Source organism: Lates calcarifer, linkage group LG12 (genome assembly GCF_001640805.2).
Source record: "Lates calcarifer isolate ASB-BC8 linkage group LG12, TLL_Latcal_v3, whole genome shotgun sequence".
Lineage (NCBI taxonomy): Eukaryota > Metazoa > Chordata > Actinopteri > Centropomidae > Lates > Lates calcarifer.
Window position 1 is genome coordinate 16894453 of NC_066844.1, and position 20501 is coordinate 16914953.

At 39.8% G+C, this 20501-nt stretch overlaps 2 protein-coding genes across 53 annotated transcripts in view; one reads left to right on the plus strand and one right to left on the minus strand.

Moving 5' to 3' along the window:
• Positions 1–558: 558 nt before the first annotated feature.
• On the plus strand, positions 559–7470 carry cd8a (CD8a molecule). Of its 3 annotated transcripts, none has more exons than XM_018700266.2 (8): positions 559–1396; positions 3080–3231; positions 3334–3439; positions 3590–3913; positions 4017–4115; positions 4220–4327; positions 4577–4616; positions 5200–7470. In XM_018700266.2, exons 2-8 carry the CDS (start codon positions 3202–3204, stop codon positions 5258–5260), a joined length of 768 nt encoding a protein of 255 aa, XP_018555782.1. In that variant the 5' UTR covers positions 559–1396; positions 3080–3201; the 3' UTR covers positions 5261–7470. The 3 variants fall into 3 exon arrangements, with proteins under 3 accessions (XP_018555782.1, XP_018555783.1, XP_018555784.1); XM_018700267.2 differs by having other exon boundaries at positions 559–1161; positions 1264–3231; XM_018700268.2 differs by lacking the exon at positions 3080–3231.
• Positions 6424–20501, minus strand: part of cast (calpastatin) — a 37740-nt gene continuing 23662 nt past the window's right edge. For 18 of the 50 annotated variants that reach the window (XM_018700230.2, XM_051074242.1, XM_018700225.2 and 15 more), the window contains 32 exons: positions 19751–19882; positions 19036–19167; positions 18539–18583; positions 18354–18455; positions 18160–18240; positions 17377–17415; positions 16378–16464; positions 16075–16146; positions 15872–15988; positions 15224–15358; positions 14985–15089; positions 14727–14843; positions 14488–14601; positions 14271–14396; positions 13248–13340; positions 12995–13099; positions 12759–12875; positions 12502–12615; positions 11921–12034; positions 11684–11767; positions 11420–11524; positions 11103–11219; positions 10771–10884; positions 10583–10684; positions 10390–10494; positions 10186–10278; positions 9947–9991; positions 9718–9852; positions 8727–8813; positions 8072–8101; positions 7703–7809; positions 6424–7579 (listed from right to left, as the gene is read on the minus strand). In XM_018700230.2, the coding sequence (XP_018555746.1) occupies positions 7711–7809; positions 8072–8101; positions 8727–8813; positions 9718–9852; positions 9947–9991; positions 10186–10278; positions 10390–10494; positions 10583–10684; positions 10771–10884; positions 11103–11219; positions 11420–11524; positions 11684–11767; positions 11921–12034; positions 12502–12615; positions 12759–12875; positions 12995–13099; positions 13248–13340; positions 14271–14396; positions 14488–14601; positions 14727–14843; positions 14985–15089; positions 15224–15358; positions 15872–15988; positions 16075–16146; positions 16378–16464; positions 17377–17415; positions 18160–18240; positions 18354–18455; positions 18539–18583; positions 19036–19167; positions 19751–19882 (3063 nt within the window). In that variant the 3' untranslated portion in view covers positions 6424–7579; positions 7703–7710. The remainder of the gene's footprint in view (positions 7580–7702; positions 7810–8071; positions 8102–8726; positions 8814–9717; positions 9853–9946; positions 9992–10185; positions 10279–10389; positions 10495–10582; positions 10685–10770; positions 10885–11102; positions 11220–11419; positions 11525–11683; positions 11768–11920; positions 12035–12501; positions 12616–12758; positions 12876–12994; positions 13100–13247; positions 13341–14270; positions 14397–14487; positions 14602–14726; positions 14844–14984; positions 15090–15223; positions 15359–15871; positions 15989–16074; positions 16147–16377; positions 16465–17376; positions 17416–18159; positions 18241–18353; positions 18456–18538; positions 18584–19035; positions 19168–19750; positions 19883–20501) is intronic. The other 32 variants (XM_018700257.2, XM_018700252.2, XM_018700258.2 and 29 more) reach the window with 14 other exon arrangements.

Sequence of the window (20501 nt, forward strand, 5' to 3'; positions counted from 1 at the left end):
TGTAGGACACCTAGAGGTGTGTGTATTTCAAACAAAAGACACTGTAAAAATGAAATACTCGTGAAGATAAGAAACTATACACAATATATTTTAGAAAGCATGCGTGTGCCTTGTATCCTTCATCTTTGATAGTTACAAAGAACACACTGCTGTTTGTAATTTTTTACTGTCACCACTTACTGTATCTTAAGTATAACCATAATTAAATGATAAAGGTTTAGAGAGAAATAGTAATGTGTACTTATCATAATCTTTAAAAGTTAAAAATACCATTACGTCTGTCAGGTTCTTGTTAGTTAAATTGTACAGTTTCTCGTAACTGTAACTTCTGTCTCAACTTCAGCTGAATACAGTCCAAAAAAAATGTTATATGCGGTATGTGTGCAGATGTTGAACTGGAGCAAAATTGCATATAACCACAATGCAGTGTGTAAGCATTTGTTGTTTTCACTTATTTACATCATATATATCATATGCCATACAAAAAGACAGGGTTCATTCTGAATGATAATATCTTTTGTAAATTAAGTTACATTTGCATGTGAGTATGACTTGAGAAACAACAATTTCAGATTTTTATATACGAGAAAGTATACACATGTTGTATGTATGTAGTATGTATAATACATACATAACATACATAGAGAGACATACACCATGTTGTGTATCACTGATCTATAAAGTTTTACATCTAGTCATTACATTTAAATTATGCAACAAGAATAAATTCAACCAAAATATTAAGACAGTCATGAATGGTAAAATTTCAAGTACATTGATCAGTGCGATTTGTTAACTGTATGTAAAACAACATTCAATCACAGCATTAAAACCGGCAACTGGTTTCAATGTGGAGACTGATGGTGTATGTAAATGTAGAGAACCATAGTCGAATCGTACAAATACCATGATGACAGCGTAACGTGTAGCATTTCAGCTTGGACTTGAGAGTAAAGATCAAGTTTGTCCCACATTATCCAATTTAATAATCAGAGTCACAAACTGGATGAGTACCCAATACATATATATAAACCCAATATGTTCACATTTGATGGAAATTAGCTTTTGAATATATTCACTTTGTTCATCTATTCCATGTTATTTCAGCTTTCCTTAGTTTTATTTTTACAATCCGAACAGGAAGTCCTGATAACACAACAGGTACGTACATGCGTACAACCATCTGCATATGTTCAGTTCCTCCATTTTGGAGATCTCCATTTCTACTTACTCCTCTTGTTGCTCTTGGTTTCCTTTTTACAGCTTTGTGTCCCATAATTCCTGAAACTGCCGGTATATCAGCAGGGCAGCGACTAGAGAGCCAAACTGTTGAAGGACTGATGTGGAAGCATTGATGTTCATTTACTGGTACTGAGGCTGATGCTATTTTCAGTAGGTAAGGATGTCTTTTCTGACTGCTTTTGAATGTCAATTTATGCATTGCTACTGTACATGGTACTCTCTCACTGGCTTTCCCTGGTCACCCACTCCATACACACTCACGCACACACACTAAGTTTCAGGTTGGATACCCCCTGTGTGACTAAGATAGGGAAGCCCATGCAGGTGTTTTGTGTGTGACTCAACCCTGAAACAGAAGTATGGAAAGGTGAAGTGGGCTAACTGAGAACATTTTGACTGGGTCTCCCCTCTAACACAAAGCATCAACAGAATCCCCTGCTTACTGAAAACGACGCAAAACCTGAAACCAACACAGTTTCCATTATGGTTTCATTTGCAATAAATGTCAAAGCAATTCATGAAAAACAAAAATCAAAGATAAGTTCATGATAATCATCAGCATTCTGAGGAAATAATGTGACATAGTAAAAAAAAAAAAATTCTACAGCACAGGTTAATGAGACACAATATCGTCTCTGCTTCTCTGTTATTACACTCTCTTCTTCTGTTTGCGTCTCTCTGTCTATCTCCGCCCACCAGTGGAACATATAAATCGCCCACAAGACAGACAAATGTCAGCAATTGTTGCCCATTACCAAATCAGCGCATTTACTTTCCATCAAGAACAGGAAATAGGACGGGCCCCAAGTTGCGCCATAGCCTCTGTAGCTCTCCTCAGATGATCTGAGGGGAGTTTCACTTCCCCACATCTGTTAGATCAGCTTTCACATCAAGAAAAGGTGACATATGCTTAATGTCCTTTGAAAATGCTGTTTTACAACCGTGGTCACTATATATATCTATGTTGTGTTGATATTTTTACTTAACAATTCAATACACTGAGCATTACAGCATAAGCTTTCTGATAACCATTTCAAATAACCCCAGGGTTATTTGAGGGCCATTTTATACTTCACTTCTGTGACTATAAGTGGCAAATCACTGAAAACATTTGAGATGTCAAACTGCTGCTGCTGCGCTCTGCTCTGCTCTCTGTGGGCTCAGACATCAGAGGATGTTGCCCTTCTAGCCACACCCGAACCGCTGACATCACAGCAGGTGTTTTCCATCAGCTTTTCTTCTTTTCAGCTGTCAAAGGCAAAACACCTACTGTGACATCACTTACTGGAATGGTGGCCAGTAAGGCAACATACTTGAAATTTTCTGCCCAATTTTCAGCGATTTACCGTTTATACAATCAAAGAGCTATAAATCCTGCTTCTGCTGCCATCTAGCTGGTTAAGATTTTCACCCTGCTGCAGTGATGTAAAACTGCATATTAACGCAGTGTGTGGTTAGCCATGTAACATAGATGAAACTTTGTCCATTTAGCATGCCATTGTCATACTTAAAATTATTTGAGGTGATGCTACAATTTGAGAGATTTATTTCGTTGAAGCATACTGGACGATTATTATGACATATGTCATATCGCACACATGAGGGAGGTCAAAGGTCAAAGTCAACCACAGAGCAGATGACATGTCAGCAGGGCACATTTTTTGTTTACTGTACATTTGGGTATAAAGACGTGTCTAATGAATTTTTGTACCTCTTGAAATTCACTATTTGACTTAAACAGAAACAGCGTTGCTTGTACGTAAAATGAGCTGCTGCACAGACTTAACAGTACGTGCTCCGTGCACTGTTTTTACACTTCCGACCCCATCTTTTTCAGCCTACATACTGTGCAGTGCTGCGTTTGTGTGTCAGTAGCTTGTGGATGAAGTCGCCCCGTTCACTGCTTGACACCAGAGGCAGAGGAGTGAAGGTGCAGATCGGTGGGCTCCACTTCAAAACATGTTGCAGACCACGACTGTGTTGCAGGAGGTCTCTGCAACACTCTGCTGCAATGATCTTATTTGACACAGCAGAGAAGAAGGTTACAGGTGGGGCGTGGTTTTGATATCTCGCTGAACTATCTCTTGGCAGGCTAAAACAAGCACCACGAAGACCTGTTTGGCAGCTATTATCGTCTGCGAGATTAAAATGGACCAAAAGTGGATTCAGATCCTGGTTATTCTGGTGTTTTATCCAAGTAAGTTCAACCTAATTTCACTGATAAATCTATTCGCTACCTTATGACAGCTTTCAAGTGCTCTCTGGTCTTTTTCTTAGTCTTTTGCTTTTAGGTACCTGAAAATACAGAGGTGAATTCTACTAATTCTCATTTTATCCCACCTTTTAGCAATGACTTCGGGAGATGGTGATGTAAGAGTAATGGAGGGGGAATCAGTTGAAATCAAATGCAAGCCTCCAGAGGAGTTCTACTCCACACTCATCTGGTTTCGAGTTCTGGACAACTCAGGCATGGAATTCATTGCATCTTTTAGCAGAGGTGGCAGTTTAAAGGCACCCAAAGCCCTCCCTCCAGCCTTCAACATGGACAAGATTTCAAAAGATATTCTGAAGCTGAATTCCTTCAGCAAAGCTCGTGACAGTGGCACCTACATCTGTGCTAGTATCCAAAATAACGCAGTAAAATTCGGCGAAGTAACACAAGTGAGAGGAGGTGAGTTTTGTTTCTTATGTCTGGTCTAATTATGATATGATGGATGATTTTCAACAATGCTTTCCATCCCACCTGTCCTCTTTCTTTAAAAAAAAAAAAAAAGAAGTTGAAGTTGCAACAAGAGCACCACCGACCACCACTGCCAATCCAAGACTACCCACAACCACCACACCCTGTGTTTGTACCAACAATATAAAGCCAGGTAAATAACACTCATTTCATATATCAAATTACAATCCTTTGCAGAGGGTTTTTGATGCTGTGAAATATTATATTATATATATTAAATGAGCACATGTTTTGCAGTGGAAACCCACCCTACCACATATTGCTCTTTAATCATTCTGGGCCCACTGGCTGGTGGCTGCGGCCTTCTTTTTCTGCTCCTCGTCATCACCATCCTGTACTGCAATCGTAAGTCCATCTTTAATATATCTTTAATAACCTAAAAGAGTAGCCTTCGTGTTCCCTGTTGCATGTTGTTTTGTTGAATGATATTTAATATGCAGTCAATAATGTCTGTGCCATGGAAAGCTGAACCTTGTTATTTTAAATTCCACATTCTTCCCTTTTCAGTCTGTTGATTTAAACTTGAACGATTTTACTGTAATATGTGTGTAACGATGTGCATAAGTTTTTAACAACACATTTGATTTTCTATAGATGTAAGAACACGGAGATGCCCACACCACCACAAAAGAAAGTAAGTTATTTATTTATATATCTTTTTATTTAATATTGTTATTCCAATTAGCACAGTAATCAGGATTTTAGAAACACAGAGGTTATTAGTTCAAGTCCTCCTACCCAATCCCAGACATCAAAATGAAAGTATATACATTTTTTGTTATTATAGTTTTGTTTTTTCATATTTACTTATTGAGTTAGTTCAGTGATATTTTTACAAGCATTAATCAAGTAAGGGAGATTTTTCTGGGAAATTCCTCTGAAATTCAGTAACTGTTCACCAATTTAGTTCAAAATTACTGTAACTAACTCGAATTACTGATAAAGATTCGTCTCCATTTTCCTTGTAATTAGTACCACATTAGAAAGTTCTTTCCAGTGATCTTCATAGGAAATTTTATGAAAATTACAGGCTTGTAAAAAGTGAGTGTGACAGTTATAATTCCCAACAAGGAGGCCTTAATGCTGTTTAAAAGCCTTTTCAATGCAGGAATACAGTATTGGAGGAAGACCTGAATTCTATATGTATTTATCAAAGATATCATCCTGTTTTGTAGAAAATTATTTTTAATTCTAAATATTTTATTTATCTTGTATAGACCGCGGTCAACGGCTCCTGGAAAACAAATGAAGGTCAACAGGCACATTTATTCTGAATGACGCAGTTTCTCCGACATTTCTTTAAATTGCAATTGTTTCATAGTGTTGTGTTATTGACACATTCATGGTGAATAATTTGCTGGCAACTTAAAACGTAGAAAATATAGATACTCTTCAAAAGTGCTTCAAGTACTCAATGCTTCAAATACTATGAAAGCTTTTCATTGTCAACATTAAGTGCATTGTTGACTGAGGCTGATAATGCTGCTTTAAATAGTATGACATGAAATGTCTGCTCATCCAGTCCCTGAGAAATACAAAGAAAGAATATTAGAATTCAGTTAATTTTCTGTTGAAATTAATGAAAAAATTGTACATAATTAGTTTTGTTTTTGTATAGATTTCATTTAGTTACATTTACTCTCTCAACTTTTAAAAGCCAATTTTTCACTCTTAAGTTTTTCGTCATAATCTTCCTTCGTTGATTTTTGACCTTAACTACTGAACTGTCCTTTAGTCTTCAACGCTCCAAAAATTAAATACTCACTGTTAAGAAAATGCCTTGTTCGACTTGAAATGTTGAAAATTATAGATATTTAGTTATGCTTTAGTTTGAGTTTTTTTCCTCCAAATTAGCATTTTCAAAAATTAAAATTTTCAAAAAAAAAAAGAGGCAAAAATATTTAAATGTTTTTGGGGTTTTTTGAATGGATTTTCAGTGTTTTACAATTATCCCCGTCTGAATTTTTGTAACATGAAATATATTGTAAAAGAAATAATAAATAAATGTAATACCATTCAGATAAGCATTCTTAGCTGCAAAGAATTGTATTTCTCTTTATTTTCTTACTTATTTATTTTAGATATAAAACCCACTCATTTACATCCCTGTCAGCTATTCAGGGCAGTGGCACAAAAATAAGTTGTAGCGAAAGACATTTGTTTTGTTGTAAGCCCCCCGAGTCAAAAGGAAGTGGGCTGCTACAACTGTATGCAGAGTGTAAAACCACTGAGTCGGGAGCAGAGAAAAACACTTTCAGCCGAGGTTCCCATTCAGTTTAATATGCACACCTGTAAGAAAACAGTGTTTATTGATTTGATATTAAATCTGTTGATTTTTCCCGCTATACATTTAACTTTTTTAAAGGCAGTTCATGTTAACTTTTGTTTCTTACTTTAGGCACAAAGTGTAGAAAACAGACTCTCATGTAACAATTACACCATTCTATTTTTAGATGTATTTTATTTAATTAGCATTCCCACATTTAAAATATCTCTCAGATCTTTTGACTCACACCCACACAAAACCTTTGACATGAAGAAAAAATAACTTCGGGGACATTATAGTGATTTGACTTTACGGTTTAAAGCCCTTTGTAAATTATACAGTGTTGTCTTATATAGAGCAAAAATCTTCTTTCTTTTTTTTTTTTACAGTATACAAAATGGCGGTTTACAAAGCTTAACCACCTTGGTTCACTAAGTGCACTTCTGGACACCAGTTATCTTTTTCTCTACAAGGCCAAATATGTTTTTTTAAAAAAGACCCTTTTCTTGACAGATATTTCTCTACAGAAAGTAAAATGCATTCGCAAGAAGCTCTCGGATACAGAATTAAGCAGAACACCCTCCTGGAAATCCTCCACACATTTAATCATGTAAACTATGTGCTGTCCAAAATATAAGCAAACTAACCTTTACACTAGTGTCTTAATGGCATGTGACCACATCATGATAGAAAACTTGGCTTTTCTGTGTACATCAAGATTGCACAAACATCCCAATACTATACACCTAATCCATACTGCTTCCGCGCAAGCTGACAGTCACCACCGCTCCAACCAACGTCACAACACCACCAGGCTTCAATAACCTGTGTGATGTGATATTAGTCTATAATTGGAAAAATAGGAACTGTCAGCTGAGATGTACATGCAGGACTCTGACGAGCAATGTCTTCCTTCCCTCAGCACGCTCAACACACCAACCAGCAGAACAACTTTTTTTTTAACGTCTTAAACTCCCCCCACCCCACCTCTCCTTTCTTTGTCTGTTCATCACTCATTCTTTACATCCATCTAGATTTTAAAAGTCTCCTTTCAGTTTCTCCAAAGAGAGAAACCAAAAGCTCCTCAGCCTTGAACACATGTGAAATCGAACAAGAAAGGTGCTGCGCGTAGGTGTGTGTGTGTGTGTGTGTGTGTGTGTGTGTGTGTGTGTGTGTGTGTGTGTGTGTGTGTGTGTGTGTGTGTGCATGTCTAAGTTTGTCTTTCATCCAGAATACATTCTTGACGATTTAGAAAAATAGAATCATTATCCAGAGAGCAGCTCCCTCACTGATGCGTCCCTTTGGCCTTGAGGACAAATTGCACAGAAAACCTGCAACAGCATGTGACACATTCAGCTGTCAGTGGAACGGCGTGGACATTTATCCTCATCATGTGTGGCATGCTACATCTTTTAATCAGGTACCATTGTGAAAAAGATGAGAGCAAACCTTACCAAGTGGTCTAGCTCTTGCCTCCTTTCTTTGTAGATGTTGGTACAACGTCTGAGCTTGGCTGAGCTGGTAGCTCACCAGTGGCAGATGGCTCCTCTGCATGGTGTTTCTGAAACACAAGATGTAGTTTTAAAAAAATATATATATGCAAGGTAAAAGAGGAATCAGCACATTTGTGTGCAATAATACAATTTTAATATAATTATTTAGGGGATTAATATCAGGAAAAAGCAGAGAGAGGAGATTGCATCACATGCAACTGTGTGATTGTCTTTATTTTTGGACATTGGCTCAATTGTCAGTGCACAGAATCATTTTGCTGGTGCATTTAAGCTTAATGGTAGTCTTCATGCAGCAGGCAGTTTGCTTACTTTTGACTTTGACTTTGACTTGCTCTTGCCCTGTAACAAAGTTCACACCGTGGTTAGGCTCAACAGCTCCACGTTGCTCTGTGAGGCGGTGACCACTGACACAGTAAGTGCTAGTAAAAGCCTACAGAGGGCGCCATGTAATCATGATAACTAAAAGTGTCTAACATCAGTAACACTGTACATTTTTACCAATAGATGGCAGGCTGTACAACGATTTAGATCTGGGCCAGTGTTTATCACACTGCTTAAGTGAAATTTTAGACTCAAGTGAAAGATCAAAGTAAAAACCCTTCACTCTTGCTTCAACCTGCCTCTTAAGTGGATCTTAGATGACTGTAGTATAGGAAAATAGGTGACTGGAAACCTTCTGAAACATGTCTTGATGTGTTTGTACAAAATATCATGAAATATCATGGTTGTGATTAATACTATATTAGCTACAACTATTAGCAACAATATACACTGTATAATTCAGAATAGGAGAAAGTGACTTGATAAATGTGTTTTCAGTGTAACTGTTATAAATCAGATAAATACAGGTCTTGGTCCTCAGTTACTCTTTCACTTTTGCTCACATAAAAGTAAAAGAGTAATAAATCATGTGAACTGATGGAGCAATCCTAATACCCTGATCTCAAACTGATGTCATTTTTACCTTGGGTTTGTCTGTTTTAGATTTGGCATCTAGGGCACTTGGGAGCAGGGTGCCGGCCAGGGAGTCCAGAGCAGGACTAGCCATTGGCTAGGGAAAAAAAAAAAAAAGAAAGTTATAAACAGACTTTTCAAACATGATCAGTTCCTAATCAGTTTATGCTATCGAATTAATGCAGTTGCCTACAGCTAACATTTTTGTACAAACAAATGTTCATCTTGCAACTTTCAATTGCTAATTCCATGGCAGAACAATTAAACTCTGCTGTTCTTAAACCCCAGGGTTATTAAAGGTGCTATATGTAAGTTTTTGGTATTGGTGCACAGCCAACAAGTCTAGAAGAAACATTGCGAGTTTAGCATTAAATTGTATTCCTCTACTCGTAAATAGCTGGTCTCCAGCAGTGGAAAGCAACACCAGTGTTGGCTGTTTTGCTTCTAATTCCATTACTTTTTTCCTTTTAATGAAATTAGCATGCTAACCAGCTAGCCCATCTCCTAATATAGGAAATAGTAAGTCAGTGTAGCATCCAATCTGACCATCCAACTGATCAGTCCAACATGAGAGGATGACGATGTAGCACTACCCAGAGGGCATATTCTGACCACTTGTCTTGTAAACGTAACAATACTTGAATCTCTAAATAAGTTAACAGTTGTTAATGCTAATGTTGGATATGTAGTAATAGCAAAAACATGAATATAGCACCTTTAATGATTGTATCTAAAAACTGTAACAAAAACTGTAACATTTTTTCATAGTAATATTTTGACTTGTCTGCCATAGCAGAAAAAGCATAGGTAAGTAATAACATGAGCAATGGCTAATGTCCATTAAGTGTTCCAGTAAGCTAGTCACCAGTCAACCAGTGAACAATACCAGGACCTCTGAACTGCCTAAATGCAACGCAACCATGTCAAAACATCATAGAGGGGTATGTGTTGTATAAGGGTGAGGTGTAAAGGTTGTTTTTGCAGTTTATTTTCTGTGCTACCTTCAGGGGCTCTGAGTCCAGCACAGGAGGCTCCAGCTTTGGTGTATCTGCACATGATGTAACCGGTGCAGGCTTGGGAGCAGCAGAGAAATCACTGGACAGCAGATCCAAAGCTGTGTTATCATCCATGGTCTTCTACAGGGCAGAAGAAGACAGGAAATTAAACGCTATCTGCATGTCCTATCTTTTTATCACTTCATCATGACTGTATTCTATGACAGACTTTTACCTTCTTGGGTGCTGCAGCTGCTTCTGCCTTTGCTTCTGCCATTTTCTTTAAAAAGAAAATATCTTTTATTAGAAGGTTATTTGAACATATGTGAACAAATCAAATAAATTTAGTCTGTTATCCAGAATTAAAAGAACAATACAAGTCATACGTGGTCAATAAGCGACTTTATCTGTCACATATTCCAATAATAAAGCACATATCATATTCATAATGTACAAATGTAGAAGTCACTTTACCTTAAGATCTTCCTCAGTGGGTCGATACTCTGGAGGCAGCGTGTCATCTCTCTCTCCCATCTTAATCAGCCTCTCCTCGACAACCTTTTTCTCCTGTAACAACCAAACAAATCAGAACAGCTGAAGTGACTGGCAGACTTTGTTCTCTAAAATTGAAAATATTCTCCCCCATGCTGGCTATGCTCTTGAAGCTTATTTGGTTACCTTGACAATATCCTTGGCAGGAACTGGGGCTGGCTGAGGGACGGGTGCAATATCCTTCAAGGTGTCTGACAGAGCATCCAGGGCGTTGTCTGCTTCTGCTGCCAGCTGAGTGCACAAACAGACAAATAAGATTCTGATGTAGCTGCAAGGTTTTAGAGAGTCTAAGTAGCTTGAGTTGTGCTTGTGTGCTCACCGCAGTCTCTGTGGGAGCACAAGCAGCAGACTTGACTGTTGGAGCAGCACTGGAAGCGACAAAGTCTCCTGCCAGGGCATCCAGAGCAAAGTCGGCAGAGGGCTGAGGGAGGGAAGGAACAAAACGTATAAAATCTGTGTAGATAGGTATTACTATACTATTATAACCTCCAAAGATCAACAGTGTACCTGTGTGGAAGGAGCTGAGGGGGTGACAACAGGAGCCTGGACTGCAGGAGCTGCTGCGGGGGTCACAAAGTCTCCAGACAAAATATCCAAAGCCTCACCAGTGCCCATGGTGGGCTGCAGGAGGAAGATGAGGAGGGACATGGACGAGAGAAAATGATGAGGAACTGTATGTTCACAAGACAATGTTCTAATATGGAATATGCATAAAATCTTTGCCTCAGAAATATCATATAAAAAAAAAAAAAAACAACCTGCACCTTGAACATCAAGCTCATGCTCTAATAATAAAAATTAGTTTATATTTCTTATAAGAGAATTTGTCCCAGTCTCACCTCAGGTTTAGGGGCTGGCAGTTTTTCTAGTTTCTCCTTATCAAACCTATAGTCTGGATGAAGTGTGTCCTCCCTCTCTCCTACACGAACACCCTTCTCCTTCTTATGTTTGTCCTCCTGTGAAAAGGGAAAATAAATTTTTTTTTTTAAAAAGGACAGTACCTAGTGGGATCACTATTTTCAGAATCCCCAGAGTGAAAAAATGCACATGAACTTACACATTCTCACAGAAATAAACAAAACGAGGGCACTATGCCAGCATGTCTCTCTATGATAATTTGATATGGCGTGTGTGTGTATGATGGTGCGTTCCATACCGAGACGATGTCCTCAGGTCTGAGTTTGGGGGATTCAGGTTTTGGTGTGTGTGCTGGCAACATGTCGCCAAGAGCGCTGAGAGCATCCAGAGGCACAGAGGCTCCCTGAGGAGAGGACAGGAGATTGTAATTTAGCCATGGTAGTTTTCACAGTAAGCTCAGTAAAGTCTTTAACAAAAGTAGAACTGTGATTGTCAAAGAATAAAAATATATAATAAAATTACAGCATTTCAGATAGAAAGACACTTTCATCCTCATGGTTACCTTCTCAGTCTTGGGTTTCCCCTGTTGTGGGCGCACAGGGATGACATCAATTGTGTTGGGTTGCTCCAGAGGACAAACTGTTCTCTGCAGAAACACAGGGACAAACAGTGAAACATGTAGACTGTAAAAGACATGGGATTCTAGGAGACGCAAGGAAATTTATTCTATTAGCTCGGCATGGAGATGCACCAAGTCACAGATATTCAAACACACACACATTCAGAGCTAAACCTTTACCTCTGGTGCCTTCTTGGTAGGAGGAGGGACGGGTGCCTGAACTCCAGAAGCTTTGGTTGGAGCCACAAAATCACCAGAGAGTGTATCCAGTGCTGACAAATCCTCTACTTTGCCCTGGAAATAAGAGACAGCAGCTTTTCAGTGATAACACAGAGCTTATGCTATCATAAGTAAATAACATTTATAAAATGGTAAATGAGCTGTACTTATGTAGCGCTTTTCCAGTCACACATTCATTCAGCACTTGTTCTGTATATACAGTGCTCTAACACATTCACACACCAGTGCTCCATCGGGGGCAATACAGGGTTCAGTATCTTGGCCATGGATACTTTGGCATGTGGACTGAAGGAGCTTGGGATTGACCTTTAGTGAGAGACCTGCTCTACCTCCTGAGCTCCATGTTGATTTTACCAGTCTTACAAGTTTAGTTTAACATTGTGGGAAATAAACTTATTTGGTGTCTAGCAGGGAGTTTGATGGCAGGACTGACACCACCCTCTAAATGTATGCTAGCCTGGGGTCTGTCATTTTGACCCTTTGATTTACATAACCCTGCTGATAACAGACTCATAGTTTACCTGTGCAGGAGGAGCTGAGGGGGTGACAACAGGAGCCTGGACTGCAGGAGCTGCTGCGGGGGTCACAAAGTCTCCAGACAAAATGTCCAGAGCCTCACCAGTGCCCATAGTGGGCTGCAGGAGGAGAGTGAGTGAAGGGTATATCAATATCATGCATTTATTGATGCTTTTATTTCCCATTTTTCTATCATATGTAAGAGCTCAACACCATAAAGTATCATTTTCAGAGCCTTAAAGTTAACTTGTCCCAGTCTCACCTCAGGTTTAGGAGCAGGCAGTTTTTCTAGTTCCTTCTTATTAAACCTGTAGTCTGGAGGAAGTGTGTCCTCCCTCTCTCCTACACGCACACCCTTCTCCTTCTTATGCTTGTCCTCCTATAAAAAAGAAAGGAGGAGGAAATGAGGCATTGTCTGGTGAGGACTTGAAACTCAAATGCAACTGATATGTCAACGACATGAGGCTTTCTGTGCCACTGAGTGATTGTGTTCCGTACCGAGACGATGTCCTCAGGCCTGAGTTTGGGGGATTCAGGTTTTGGTGCGTCTACTGGCAACATGTCGCCAAGAGCGCCGAGAGCATCCAGAGGCACAGAGGCTCCCTGAGGAGAGGACAGGAGAGTGTACTCTACGGATTTGTCATGTAGCCATAGTTTAACTACAGAAATAAAACTGTCGCAGCAGAACAATCAGCAAAACAGCAGACAGGTGAAGAAAAGTAGGAAAAGAATCTGTAAATCTGTATCTTACCTGATTAGTCTTGGTCTTGGTGTCCTTTGTAGCAGCAGCTTTCGCTTCTTTGCCTTTCTTATCAGCAGGGGGGAGTGCAGAGGATTCAACTTTCTACATCAGACAACACAGATGACATTAAAAGTCACAGTAATAATCTAACTGAGTTTAGGGTTAAACTTTGGAAAGTGATCAGATAAGATTAGAAGATTAGAAAAATAAATCATCTGAACTTTCAATATAGAAATGTTTCTGTACTCATACATTGCTTTGTTTTTTTTTTGTTTTTTACTGCAGGCTACTACTAACTGTAGCTTAACATATGTTAACCATGTACCTACATTATTTAAATGGTAAAGCCTGATTTGTAGTGACCTGTTAATGGACTTGGTGAAAATAAATAGTGGAAACAGTAGGAAAATAACATGAGGCGGTCCAGATGAAAATAAAGTTGGCTGGAAATGTCTGTGATAAAAAAAATTTAAAATAAAAAAATGAGAAAGCAATTTTTCTCATGGTCATTTTACATGCTTTTTTTTGACATGGTCCCTGATTTCAGTTCCTCCGCTTCCGGTCTACCGTCAAGTCTGAAAGGTGCCATGCTGGCTTCAATGTGGGATCATGAATGAAAAGATGAATGTTGGAATCTTGAAACTTAAACTACCAGCACCTCTGTGCTTTTAACCTATGGCCTACTTGTTTACATTTTGGTAAATCTGCATCATAGGAAGTAATTCTGTTATGGCATGCAACACTTCCTGTTCAGACTGTGCAGACAACTGTCACCTGGATACTGAAGAAAAAGTCTGAGTCTGATGATCAGACTAGAGAAGATCAGGAGGGCATTTGCCCTCGCTATATCAGTATGTGTGTGTGTGTGTGTGTGTCTGTATATTTTGAGTTGACTGAGTTATGACTGAACAAATGGTGTGTCATTTGTAGCAAACTCTGACAAAAACTCAAATATTACTGCTACAATTATCTATATCTTTAATAATTGAGTTACATGTGTCTGCATTAGTGGAGATTCAACAAAGCACACACCTGTGGAAAAGGAGGTGTGAGTTTGCTGTGCTGTACCTTGGCAGTAGAAGCCGTAAGTCCAGCCTCCAGAGAGAAATCATCCGAGACTTTCTCCATTTTGGCTTTCTTATCAGCGGGAGAGGCTTTCTACAACAATTAATAGAGATGTCATGAGATGAGATATTTGAAATTTTTTCTTTGCTTGTATTAATTTGTTAATTATGAACCCACAGTGTACCTGTGTGGGAGGAGCTGAGGGAGCGACAACAGGAGCCTGGACTGCAGGAGCTGCTGCAGGGGTCACAAAGTCTCCAGACAAAATGTCCAGAGCCTCACCAGTGCCCATGGTGGGCTGCAGGAGGAAGGACATAGAGGAAGAGCAAGACATATATTATAAATCAGTAACATGTTACTATTATTGTGCTTATATCACAATAATATTTTGAGACCCTTAAACTAAATTCATCCCAGACTCACCTCAGGTTTAGGAGCAGGCAGTTTTTCAAGTTCCTTCTTATTAAACCTGTAGTCTGGAGGAAGTGTGTCCTCCCTCTCTCCAACACGCACACCCTTCTTCTTCTTTAGTTTATCCTCCTGTGAAAAGGGAAAATAGGAAGACATAAGATGTTGATTGCTTCTGGGATGATGAGATATGCCTTCCCCTCTCTGTCCACTGGAGAGACCTTCAAAGGCTGTGCGAGACCATGAGGACAAGACAGTGATCGCGCTTCTTACCGAGACGATGTCCTCAGGCCTGAGTTTGGGGGATTCAGGTTTTGGTGCATCTACTGGCAACATGTCGCCAAGAGCGCTGAGAGCATCCAGAGGCACAGAGGCTCCCTGAGGAGAGGACAGGAGAAGAAAGTGACAATCTAACTTATCTGTCATTTATTGTTTAACTACAGAAATTAGGAGATGGGTGAACAATGACACAACAGAGAATTTTTGGCCACTTCATTTCCTGTAGGTCTCACCTCATCTTTCTTGGGCTTAGTGTCCACCTTGGTATCTAATCCTGCCTCCAGAGAGAAATCAGCAGTGGATTTCTCCAGCTTGGCTTTTTTATCAGCAGGAGGAGCAGGACACACAGCCACAGGAGGAACTGCTTTCTACAACAGCCAACAGAGACAACGCTCAACATTTTTACACGGCGGATTCCAGGCATAATGTTGACACAATGAAATGAACAGTATAATTAAGTGAAGAGTATAACTGCAAGGATCATTTTTAAGTGTTAACATTTCCCTTAATGGAAATGTTTAACGTCCTTTCTCGGTTTCCAGCTGACATCTACATCAAACTTCAGCACCTTCAGCACTTAACAGTATCCATCTTCAGCCCGCTAGACTATAGACACACACGAGTCATGCCTACTACAAGATACTCAGACACCACTGGTTGTTTTAACACCAGTCTCAAACATGTTAGGGTAACAGTTAGGGTTTGATTTAGAGAAGCACCAGAAACACCTCCTTATACAAATTACACCCCTACACATTTCCCCCATCTTATAATCCACAAACAGACCCTTCTCCCAGCACCTTGTAAAGTTTTCAGCTAAGTGTTTCTTTAAATTTTAAGACTGAGATCTGACCAGCCAAGACAATCTGGTATGAAAGTACCGTGGCAGGAACAGAAGAGAGTCCAGCCTCCAGAGAGAAATCATCTGAAGCTTTCTCCATCTTGGCTTTCTTATCAGCAGGAGGAGCAGGACACACGGCAATGGGAGGAGCTCCTTTCTGTAACAGAGACGACATTAGACGATGACCTCCTCAGTCAGATGCCACTACAATTTCATCCCTGATAGCTGAAAGTTTTACTTTACCGTCACAGGAGGTGGTGCAAAGTTAGCAGGGCCAGCAGATGAGGCAGCGACACTGTCAACATGGTCTTTCTTCTATATATTTCATGTAGAAAAAAAGAAGACGCTGATTTGTTAGATTTTTAAAACAACAAAACATATGCCTTCAATTACATACAAGAAATCAAGGGTTAATAACATCTACAACACACACGCCAAACTGGAAATTTTAAGCATGGACTTTGGTCAAGAGGGCACATGGGGTGTGAAGGTAGAGATGGACAAGCAACTGAGTGCCACATTCTATCCATTCTTGAAAACTCTGACCTCTTGCTTCTTGGGTGCAGCTGGAGCGGTGGAAGTCATGAATCCAGCTGAAAGTGAATCCAGGGCCTCGTCTGTGCTCAGTGGTTTCTGAGAGGAAGAACAGAGCATGTAACAGATAACGATTTTTTTCTTACAAAAGCCTAAAATAGTCTGACGGATTTTTAAGAGGAATTAGTCCAAATCAAGCTCCACATCAGCCACACGATCCTCCACTAGAGGGCATGTATGACCAAGTCACAAGGCAAACAAAAGGGCAAAATAATGCAAACCAGACTGCATGTACCCATAGTGAAGGAAAAGTACAGACACACCCTTAACATTCCGTGGAGGCAAAAAAAATACAAATTCGCTCCCTATTAAGATACATCTGATACAGATACTAGATTGATTTAGCAAAGATATGATAAACACAAAAACCAAAGTCACGAAACTCACACTGGAGGAAAGTATCTGGGTGGAAACAGATCATGAGACACAGAGCAGAAGACAACTCCTGCTAGGCAAGATGACAAAGTGGGAGTTGTCTATGATGCAAATGTGGGTGTGTTGAGAGTGAGCAAATAGTAACCTACATAAGGGTGGATATCAAAGTGTCTAACCAATGTACCAGTGTGTGTGTGTGTGTGTGTGTGTGTGTTCGCACACACACATTTAATCAAATGTTTGGGTTTGGTCGGACTAGATCCAACAGGTTCAAGCAGAGGAGGTGGTGCTGTTTGCTCAGACAACACCCACCAATGCAGTGCAACATTCCCCACTCTAGAGGAACCAGCAGATCACACAGTGGAAACAGTGCTTCCTGTATATAAGTGTGTGTGTGTGTGTGGTGTGTGTGTGTGTGTGTGTGTGTGTGTGTGTAATGTGAGTGAGTGCTGACACATTTTGGAAAAAGTTTATAAAGAGTGAGTGAGTCTGTCTGAACTTTATCTGGAGCAAAATGAGCTGATTGCAGTAGGTTGTGACTTTACTGGATGTGAGAGTTATGAAATTTTCACTTACAGGAACGTCCTTGGGTTTGACATCTGCAGGAACTGGAGGCTAGAAAACACAAGTTAATTTTAGACTGGGAGAAAAAAAAATCAAATTATTTATTCAAAATAATTATTTAGTGAGTCAACAACTAATGCTTTAAAGGATTGATTGAAAATATTCTTTCATTTTTCTCTACTAGCCATGTAGATAGCTCTGGTTTTATGTGCCCATGTTTTGAGATACCTGAGTCTTGTGCTGAGTATCATTTGAACATTTTCATTATAGGCCCTCACTGTATGTGATATTTGAGTTTTGGTAAGGGTTCTAAAATGATACTTTTTTTCCAATAACTTATCGAGAAGTAACATAAGTTAAACCCTTGTTTATTTAGCAAAGAAGGCAAAATGTTGCCTGAACATAAGCAAATTAAGTATTCCAAAATTAGCAAATCTGGAACCATTCTGACCAGAGGATGAAGCTGATTCCAGCCTTTGCTACCAAACAATTTATGATACTCAATGCTCCAAACATTTCAGTTGGTACCATAGAAAATGTTGAGGTTCGATACTCAGCCTTGTTCATCTCCATCTCAACACAGTGGAACTGAATGGAGTTTTGTTTGTGCTCACAGCATTGAAAAATGATGTTTTAAAACTCTGCAGATCTCATAGTGAACAGTTATCACAGCAATGATAGCCAGTTGACAGTGAGATCTGGGGACAATGAGACAAACAACACACTCCACTGGCAGTGTGACAAAACTAGTCAGTGAATCAGAGGATGAAGAGGAGTACGCTGTCGAGAACTGACCATATCTCCGAATCTGTAGCCTGGAGGCAGCGTGTCGTCTCTTTCTCCGCACTTCTGACCCTTTTCAGCAGTGATGCCATGCTGTGACACATGCAACACACACGGTTATACTCATGCCATGCTTCAGCTGCTTGTTATCACCTGTACCTGCTCAGTTTATGCACAAATTAACACACACTGTAGCTATGCTGTACCTCTATAACCTCTGGCCCGGTGAATACAGGCTCTGGGGATGCGATAGGATCAGCTGATGGTAATATGCTGGCCAGGGCATCCAACGGATCCACCACGGGTGCCTGCGCATGCAATACAAGTCAGCACACCGGAGCAGGCAACATGCTTTTCAAAGCAAACCTATACGACTTTAGCGAGTCTTTACCTCTTTGGCTCCTTTAGCTGCTGTGGAAGGAACCTCCACCTGCACCTGCAAAACAGACCCTAGAATCAGTACACATTAAACAGCAATGCAGCAAAACAAATGTCTTCGCATGGTGGGATTAATGTGTGTTTGAAAAGCCCTGATTAAAAAGAGGCAGAAAGAGGAAGATTTGCAATTTCTGCTGGGTGATGATGAATAGCTCAATGTATGTCAGGCCAAACGTCACTTTCCTTCATAATAATATCACACCAGGAAGAAAATAAAATGTGAGATTTGATTGTTTCTTAAAACCCAAGACAAGTGGACAAAAAAGAAAAATCCCTACAGGCCCTGAATGCACCTCTTAAGCACATTAGTGGTCTATTCAGTCTAGGACAGAGAAGGGACAACGAGCACCAGGAGAAACTTTGATCATATCCATTAATATTCCACAGGAAATACAGAGGACAGAAGTATCAGACAGCCTCCACCCTGGTTGGTTTCAGGTTCAGTTCTACCTTTGTTTGTGTTGGATTAGCTTCTTTCTTCCCCTGCACAGACACATTTCCAGCCGCTGCAGCTGGTGTTGACGTTTTAGCAGGATCAGCTTTAAACACATCAGCTTTGACTGTCGTGACGGCAGTGGTACTCTAAAATACAATAAATTTGAATCTATCATTGGCCTAGTGCTTGTCAAGTAAAATAACAGGTCTTCGGTTCACGTACAAAGTGAGTAATATATCCAAATAAAACAAATGTCATTAGTCATTAGTTTAGAACTAACAACAAACTGTGGGCCTCTCTTTGTTTCCTCTGGCTGACTCAGATTTCTGTTTTTCTGTTAGGTGTGTGGTGCTGCAAGTGGACAGGTGTGTACTATGAGCAAATATAAAGTAACAAGCGCAGGCATGCTGAGCAAAGGGCTGAAGATTAAAGAACAAAAGTCCTTTATACATCCAAACTGGCCATCTCCAAAGTAGAAGAAAGGGAGGGCCAAAGCAGTGACTTCTTCTCAAAGAAACCCCCAAAGCGAGAAATGTCCAAAGCAAGTATATGAGTGTTCTCAGGAAATGGCTGTGACGAAACGAGATAAGACTCTGCGACGCAAAGATATTGCAGGAAAAAAATAAATAAATAAAGCAGTAACCAAAGCAAGCTGCAAAAGGTACACCTCCAGTAAGGTCAAGGAGGCATTTAAGGGTCTGAGCAGAAGCCTGTAGCAGTCGAGTCTACCTTGGCCGTGTCTTTGGGTGACTCTTTCGGTTTGGTCACAGCAGCGTTCGCTGCCATGCCAGCAGCTGTGGCTGTTCCAGCAGCAGGAGAAGGAGCTGTAGCTGCGGCTTTGACTTGGGACACAGGTGTGGTCTACAAATGTAGCCAAATGATTACTCACAAACACAAGGATGACAGATACACTGCACTTCTAGATATACTGAAAAGGCTTGTGTAAAGCATTTTTGGCAGTGTTAGTGAAAACAGAACAGGAAAAATTTTTTGCAATGATCACTGGTCAGATCTGTCAGTGGAGTCCAATAGACAAAATGATTATGCAGAGTTTGCTTATTTTCCAGACCTGCTGATCTAACCATTGATCAGTTGAGGTATAAATACTGGAGCTTTTTCATGCTTTAGCCCACTTAAAACAAACCTTTAATACTTTACAGTACTGCTGAACTTTTTTTGAACATTCTACTTTGATTCTCTTTTGACATTGATAACACTGATTAACATCTAGAATGTATTTAAAAAGCCTTACTCAGGAACTCAAACAACAAAACAACAAAAAAGTCCAACCCACGACACAATAAGCAAAATAATAACTGTGTTGTAAAAATCATGTGAATCATGTGAACTTGGTGGTGATTTAAAAGGGTGCTGTTGAGCAGCTGATGTATGCACGTATGTTGGAGTTTCCCACAAGCACATGGGAAGTGTTTTCTGTTCACAAAGGCAGCAACAAAACCCCAACAAAATAAATAAATAA